The sequence below is a fragment of the Bidens hawaiensis genome, unplaced genomic scaffold (genome assembly GCF_021521415.1).
Source record: "Bidens hawaiensis isolate Kalapana, Puna unplaced genomic scaffold, B.hawaiensis_p1.1 tig00026004_1, whole genome shotgun sequence".
In the NCBI taxonomy this organism is placed as follows: Eukaryota; Viridiplantae; Streptophyta; class Magnoliopsida; order Asterales; family Asteraceae; genus Bidens; species Bidens hawaiensis.
In genome coordinates this window covers 198,962-206,797 of record NW_027494183.1, presented here as the reverse complement: position 1 = coordinate 206,797, position 7,836 = coordinate 198,962, and the positions used below count along the sequence as shown (strand labels likewise).

At 38.5% G+C, this 7,836-nt stretch overlaps 2 protein-coding genes across 6 annotated transcripts; one reads left to right on the top strand and one right to left on the bottom strand.

Annotated features, from left to right (window-relative positions):
* Nucleotides 1–1,743: 1,743 nt before the first annotated feature.
* LOC143572746 (uncharacterized) lies at nucleotides 1,744–2,972 on the top strand. The gene has a single exon (XM_077057819.1). The coding sequence runs from the start codon at nucleotides 1,744–1,746 to the stop codon at nucleotides 2,887–2,889; it is 1,146 nt and encodes a 381-aa protein (XP_076913934.1). The 3' UTR covers nucleotides 2,890–2,972.
* A 379-nt stretch (nucleotides 2,973–3,351) lies between these two features.
* LOC143572737 (COP9 signalosome complex subunit 7-like) lies at nucleotides 3,352–7,237 on the bottom strand. Of its 5 annotated transcripts, none has more exons than XM_077057813.1 (9): nucleotides 6,938–7,237; nucleotides 5,473–5,548; nucleotides 4,962–5,050; nucleotides 4,563–4,652; nucleotides 4,384–4,428; nucleotides 4,217–4,287; nucleotides 3,979–4,117; nucleotides 3,711–3,856; nucleotides 3,352–3,611 (listed from the first exon to the last, which is right to left on the bottom strand). In XM_077057813.1, the coding sequence occupies exons 1-9, from the start codon at nucleotides 7,109–7,111 to the stop codon at nucleotides 3,590–3,592; spliced, it is 852 nt and encodes a 283-aa protein (XP_076913928.1). In that variant the 5' UTR covers nucleotides 7,112–7,237; the 3' UTR covers nucleotides 3,352–3,589. The 5 variants fall into 5 exon arrangements, with proteins under 5 accessions (XP_076913928.1, XP_076913927.1, XP_076913926.1 ...); XM_077057812.1 differs by having other exon boundaries at nucleotides 3,711–3,816; nucleotides 6,938–7,235; XM_077057811.1 differs by having other exon boundaries at nucleotides 3,711–3,819; nucleotides 6,938–7,234.
* Between the last annotated feature and the right edge of the window lie 599 nt (nucleotides 7,238–7,836).

The window sequence follows — 7,836 nt, the reverse complement described above, 5'->3', positions numbered from 1 at the left end:
ATATACCCCCTTACCTTGGTATCCAAGAAACCGTAAGACAAGTGCGGGTACAGTGTCAAGGCGAAACCCTTCACATACCTAGCACCTGCAGGGAATTGAAGCCAAGAATACCTTGGTATCCAAGAAACCGTAAGACAAGTGCGGGTACAGTGTCAAGGCGAAACCCTTCACATACTTAGCACTTGCAGGGAATTGAAACCAAGAAGGATCTTCTGGACCGTGCTTGCGGAAAGAGAAATAGCACCTCCGCATAGCGGGAACGTTGAGAACTACCTTGTTTGAAACTTCAAGGCGGAATTGGTGGTTTAACATAACTGATCACTATGTCCGAAACTACCAAAATCTCGTGAAGAATCTATGCAAGTGAAACTCAACGCTCTCGATGTGCGAAGGGGTTAAACACCTACCCGCATCACAACCAAAGATCAGGCAGAAAAGTCGGGAATTTCTGCGAGTGACATTAGGAAAACCGCGGGAAGAATCCCCACGGAAAACCTTAAAACTAAAAACCCTTTTCAAAACCCCTTGCTTAAGTCCAAAAGTTCACCTCACTTATTAACAATTCATGAGAAGAACATTGGACTGGGGGGACTTGAAGAGGTAGGTCCCAGCAGAGTCCAGTTGGACCCGCAAGACTCACCTCGAAGAGGGACGTCTGCGCAAGGACCAACTGGTTCCGCAGGACCAACCATGCTCAGAGATGAAGACCTTACGCGCAGTACGCCAGCTGTTCCCGCAGGAAAAGCCTCCCAATGGTGAAGTACCCCGCCTGTTCCCGCAGCTGCGGGTACAAGCCATCAGGGAAGGCTATCCGCACTAACAGCAAGGCTACACGCATAAGGCACTAACTCAATAATTCAGTGTCACCTGAAGGAATGAGCAAGGCGGGAACACTCCCGCCCAAATGAGCCAGTCCGTACGCTTCTGGAAGGTCTTTTGTACTATACCTGCCAATGTATGGACAAAATAGACAAGATCTGACCAGCGCGGCCCATGAACCAATCACAGGGTGACAGCTCACCGACAACAGTACGAGGAGCACGCTCTAGTACAAAATGTCACTATCAGCCGCTGCCTACTCACCAACCCTTGCGTGGCACGTACATAGCCTGCAGTTGGTGGAAAAGGAACAATACACAGCCGGCCATGTTACTATCAGCGGCTGCCTACCCACCAACTACCAGCATGGCACGTGCGTAGCCCACAGTTGGTGGAAAAGGAATATTATACAGCTGGCTGTACCTACTTGGAAACCTACCTTCGGCTATAAATACTCCAACACCTTGGAACGGTATCATTATCTTGTATCTTATCTTCTCTAGCAATCTCTCTTTATATACACTTATATTCAGAGCAATCTAGTCTGATTCTCATGCCGGAGGGTGGTCACAAGGAGGAACACCCCCCCCCTTCTCAGTGACGAGCTCACGGTGTCTGTTTTGCAGGTCATCAGAATAGCCATCTCTGCCGGACCTAACCCTCGTGGGAAACATTACTTAACCCCCAGATTATCCATAATCTACTCGGGGTCGCTTAGTGTTTCTTCAGTTATATATTTTATTATATAGATTGATTCGCATGGGAACATATATATAATCAACATATATTATATATTTATATATTTATACATAAAATATATATATATATATATACACTTACTCACTCACTTTGATAGTGACCGTAAACAAGAAGCCTATAAACACAGAGAAAAACATTTTGATATCCTAACTTTCAAAAATAAATATGGCATTTGAAACATATCCTGGCGATGCAATCTGCATACCGGAAGATGATCTTCATTTGCCGGATAATCTCCTCCAAGATGTCAATAACATTTTACACAACTTTCCACCCGAAAAAAAGAGTTTTGATCCTTTGTCTGCGGTAAGTGATTCGGTTCAATCCAAATGTTCTAGGCCAACAAAAAAGCAAGCGTCAGCAGATTGGACGCGGTACAGAGGAATTAGAAGGCGGCCTTGGGGGAAGTTTGCGGCCGAGGTTACCAATCCGAAGAAGAAAAGAACAAGAATGTGGCTTGGGACGTTTGATACGCCTGAGGAAGCTGCGTTTGCGTATGATAAAGCTGCCTTTGAGTTGCACGGCTCAAGAGCCAAGCTAAATTTCCCTCTGTTGATTGGCTCGGCTGGTCCCACGCCTAAACTGGCTTCTAAGTTGTTAAATTCTCAAGAGGCGTCTCTGTCTCCGCCTGCAGCATCATCTTCCTCATCGACTTCTGTTAGGAAACAACATAAAAGACAAAAGAGAAACAACGCCGTGTTGGAGCAGCCAGCAACTACCACACATAGTTCTGGCAACAACAAAAGCTGCAAAAAAGACAGCAGTGATACTGCTGGTAGTACTACGGAGGAAGAGGTGGGTAGTGAGTGTGACTCTATGTGGGATTTTCAATCGGAAACAAACAAGTTTGTTTCCGATTGCTTTATTCCCACTGTAGGCTCGGTGGAGCCTCCGGTTGCTGAGGTGGAGGTGGAGGTGGCTAATTTGGATTTGGATTTAAACTGGGAACTCCATATTGATACATCCATATTTGACCAAATTTTAGATGAAAATATGGCGGCGGATTCAAACACCGGTGTAGAGGCTGCTGATGACTTTCCATGGGATGTTTTATTGGAGAATATGGTTGAGCCACCAATGACCGCTAGTAAATCAGAGGAGGCGACTACCACTGGTGATTCACCTTCGGAAATCAATGTTGACACGTCGATATTTGAAAGTATTTTTGGGGGAAACACGGCTGAGCAGCCACGTAACACCACAGAGGAAGGTGGCGGTGATCACTCGCTATGGAATTGCCAAATGGATATTGTTACACCACCGTCGTCTAGCTACGCCACTGCGATCACAACGGAGAAGGTTGTTTGGTGACAGGAGGTCTAAATTAGATGAATAAGTTACAGTTTTCATGTTAGTTACATGACTATGAATAATAGTTTGTTTTGGTATGGTGCTAAAATTTTTTTTTTGAACGGCAAATTTAGGATCACTCACGGACCACTGGAGTATAGTACCAGCAGAACCACGCGATCATATCCATCTCCACTAGGCAATAATGCCTAGTTTCATTTGGAAACAGACCACGACGCTTATCCGAATCACTTACTCTAGACCCTATTAATAGCTCTGCTACAAGCAGGACTATACTAAATATGACTTTCAGAGTTTTATGCCAAACGACTAGCTTAAGGGTCAACAACCAATCTGGACTCTAATTCCGCCTACGCTCATGATTAAGACTATAGACACTGAAATTTTAAGACGAAATAACAAGATGTGACAAGTGCCGTGATCATTTACACAACGATCAACTTTTCTAGGCAACAAAACATATAAATTAAGGAGAATTTAGTTACAAGTTGCACCAAAGACATTCCAAAAAGTCTAAAAAACCATCACAGAGGAATGATTTGTCAAAATTAGAATCCATAGTTATATATTAACTCCAAACGTTCACAGGTTCAAAAAACAAATGATGCCTCTGGAAAATCAAGTGGAATATGCCTTGTAATGTCGTCGAGAAATCTAGCTAGCCTGTGCAACAATCCCCATCTCAATTCTCTAGCCCTCTTTAACCCAACGGGTGTCGTCTCCTGTATAAAAAATATTAGTAACCACATACAACTAGTTGTTCAAAAAGTTGATCCTAAGTATTAAATGAAAGTAACACATTTACTATAGTCTATACATACCTCTTAGGTCGAATTCGGTCTTCATCATAATCCATCACTCCACCAGGTTCGGGGTACATCTCCTCATGGCCCCGAAAGTCAATGTCTGCCTGCTCAGAGTTTGAGACTTCTGCCACAAAGTAAGTAACATGCATCGACAAATAAAGCTAACAAAACTACATCACACAACTAAGTTGCAATGAAACATTTCAAGAGTTCGCTTTTATTGAAATATATATGTTTCATACAGTTTGTGATTGTTATTAAAATATAAATACAGCTAGCTGACCTTGAGGGAGAGCGTCTTTTTTGCTTCTTCCATCCTCTCTTCAGCTTCTTTTTTATGCTTCTTGTCCAGCTCATTCGTGGTGTCAGCCCACTTTATCTTATCTTGAATTGTGATGAGTAAATTATCTGATGTACTTAACCTATGAACCGTCCAAAACGTGTCAAAAATAAAGTAATATTATAAAGTGAATACCAAATGTACTAATAACAGTCAGAAAAGATGACTAAGCCAAGGTTACCAGCTCGATAATGTATGTATCATACTCGCCAGTTGTCCAGGCCTTAAATCTCTCCCGGCTGCAAATTGCACCTATGATGATAACCAATATTAAAAAAGATACATGAAAAAAAACAATCAAACCCACACATAAACTTGCAGAGAAATAACCAAGATACAATTTCACACCTGGAAACATCTTCGCAACTGATCCAATTTGCCCCTAACGATACCCTATCAAGATGAAAAACAGAATAATAACGAATGTAAGCAAGATGTGATAAGCTTAATGATACCGCTCACAAGATATTCACTCAAGTAGGAATATACAAATTGAGGCATGTAATTATATTATGGGAAGTACCTACCACATACATGCACTCGTTTATCAGGAAGTCTTCAAGCTCACGGACGTTTATAACATCCAATTCTTGCATCAGCACATCATATGGGAGTATCTGAAAGGACCCATAAACTAGCAAGTCAAAAACCAAGTGCAGTAAGGCATAACAAAAACTACTTAGCATTAGAAAAATGGAAATTTAAAGATAAAAACGTTTCGGTCATAGTAGTCAAACTGATACACTAAGATGCTAAAATCTACAAAGAGAATAATACCACTCATATATTTCAATACTTTACACAAAAGTTGCACTAGCGTCAATCTTAAATACAGAAATTAATTATTAATCTGATTACATTGTTCCAAACTTGTGAGCTGAATACAGCTATTGATAGAAGACTAATAACAAAAATGAGTACTTTACCTTGTTTGCCTCAGCTAGTGTGAGCACAGTGAGTTGCTTTAACTTGCGAGCCTGATCGGGCGTCAATGGTGGAAGATCACTAGCAATTCCTAAGAAATCAAAATAAAGCATCATAATGAGTGATTCTAGTGGATCTCATACATAAGAAAACATTTAAAGCAACAATGACACCATGATGGTCTAACAATGCAGGCATGCAGCCTCGATATGAAGGACCATTAAACACACAATTCCTCATAGTACAAGCAAATACATAATCTTGTTTTGCATGTGACATATGTGTTCATATACTTAAGAAGTTGAGGTTTTTATACTTGCTCATTGGCCACTCAAGAAAGAAAAAGGGTAATGATGCCAAGAAAGTGTGTTTCCAAGAGATACAAAGAAAATCATCTTTAAGATCAAATGCAAAAGGATGCAAAAAAGCAATATCTATATTTCATACCATGCTAAATAATTGATAAAAAAATATTCAAAGAGAAAAAGTCAATTAAAAAGCTGAGAAACCTACTCTTATAATCACTCCAAGTTCCATGAGCAAACATCCGAAGCAAATCAAGGTAAACTGAATGTTCCATGCCTTGAAGCTGCATAAGATCCAACATGAGAAATAAAAGAATGTCATGATACTTGCACCAGTCAGCCTACAAGAAACTGCCGATAGCAAAATGCATACACCTCAACACGAGAATCATAGATTCATGGTAGAAACCAAATCAGCTAGTGCACAGAACAGAGGTAATGGAAGAAGACTAAGAAAGACACAGTAAATTTCAGAGACGGTAAAACAGAAAACATGTAAATGTAGCTTCAACCTATAATCAAACTACAATATAAAAAAAGAAACAACACAATCACCAATGTAAATAAGTATGCCCTACAAAGAGCAATCTGATATATGATGTCACAGACTGTTGTTAATTCAGATATCCGCATACACCAAAAACAGAGGTTTGTAAAGCTTAAAAATACATTCAATCAGATTATTCACCATCCACATTAGCATATCCATTCTTATTCACCATCCACATTAGCATATCCATTCTTTGTCTAGTTTCAAAACATCTAAAAAGGTTTGCTTCATCATCAGTAATCTCGCATCAAACTCAAGATAAACCTAGTTTACGTCTCTTCACATACTATAAAAGAAATAGATAAAAGATCCAACAAAATAATGCCTTATCATACATTACAAACAAGACAACCTATATCCATGAAATCACATCACATGATCTTGAGCTAAGCAGTTAATGCGGAAAAATATCGGATATCGGTCGAGGACCAATATCTGAGATATTAGTTATCGCAGTGGGATAGTGATAATTTTAATATCATGCAGAATTTATATATATATAACACTTCAACACTAAAATTCAGTATACTCTCCTACTATTAACAAATTATCCTTTTACAACTTGCAAAACACTAACAATTGTAGCAAGTAGAAACTGATTATGACTCAAAACACTAACATTAAACACTAAAAGTTGAAAATTAAGACTTAAAACACTGATATCGGGAATATCGGTAAAATATCGGTCGATATCGCCTACATTATCGGTACTGATATTTTGACCGATATTTCACATGAGGACCTATAACCGAGATTGACTGAATAGATCTCGAGCTCATCAGTCTATAATTCTATATTCAATTAATCATCAATTCATCCAAACAAACAGACCAATTTTTGACTTGTTCTTAATAAAATACCTTTTTGAGCGTAATCGGATTTTAACCTTGAGTGTAATTCGCGCACGTAATGTACGATAAGCAGCTATTGTAAAATAATAATAATAATAATAATATTTTAACACTAACAGGCACTAACAGAAAGATAAGAAGCACCTAAATCATAATATCAACAACTAAATACGTCCAAATCAAATCACATTAAAGCAACTTGTATATATATATATATATATATATATATTTGTGCAAACAATAACTATAATATTCAAGCTAACTTAACAAACCTTAATAACGTTAGGAACGGAAAGAATCTCTGAGAAGGCGAAGAGCGAAGGATGTGAAGTGGCGTCAGTGATGACGGTAGCGAGAGATGAAGCATTGGAATTGGAATTGGAATTGGAAGCTTGAGTGATGAAGTGTTGGATGATTTCTTCTTGCTTTTGCTCGATGTCCATCATGAATGAATATCAAACAGTGAATCAGATCAAACACAAGTTATTATTATTATATAGAGAGAGAATTCAGAGTTTTAAAATTAAGATTAGGGTTTGAAATCAGAACCAGGGATTTTATTTTAAGGGGTTTTGAGAAAAGAAGAGAGGGTCGTTCTGCATTTTTGTGTGTGTTATTATTATTATTATTTGTTATAATATTAGCTCTAATTATAAAAAGATTATTGAAGTAATAATTGAACTTGAATATAATTAAGAAAAGAGAGTAAAGAAATATGAGAATTCTCAATTCTACTGGATGCACACTTTAATTACAATCACATGACATTTATAATACTAAAAATACTATTTGAAAACACTATTAGGGAGACAAATGCATATAATTGGTTTGAAAATTTCATTCATCACTTTCAAGTGTCTTACCGACATTTTTATAACACTCCCCCTTTGATGACACATTTTCAAACTTCGGGGTCTTGAAGTACTGTCTCATTAAAAACCTTGTTAAAGAAAAACCCAATAGAAAAAAACTTTAGCTAAGAGAAAAAGAATGCAGTATATAGCCCCCCCTCATATTGCAGGTCGTTACATTGTCCGTACATGGCGCATGCCAATATCATGAACATGTTTCCTGAATGTTGATGTGGGAAGTGCTTTTGTGAAAAGATCAGCTGAGTTGTTGGTGGACCGGACATATCTCATCTCAACCTGATTGTCTTTAATAAGGTCTC

Bases quoted from the DNA above. Each gene is read 5' to 3' on its own strand.
- LOC143572746 (XM_077057819.1), top strand. From the start codon at position 1,744: ATGGCATTTGAAACATATCCTGGCGATGCAATCTGCATACCGGAAGAT.
- LOC143572737 (XM_077057813.1), bottom strand. From the start codon at position 7,111: ATGATGGACATCGAGCAAAAGCAAGAAGAAATCATCCAACACTTCATC. The intron at 5,051-5,472 runs GTAGGTTTCTCA...TTGATTTCTTAG, and splicing joins AACTTGGAGTGATTATAAGA to GAATTGCTAGTGATCTTCCA. The intron at 4,288-4,383 runs GTGTGAAATTGT...TTATCATCATAG, and splicing joins AGTTGCGAAGATGTTTCCAG to GTGCAATTTGCAGCCGGGAG.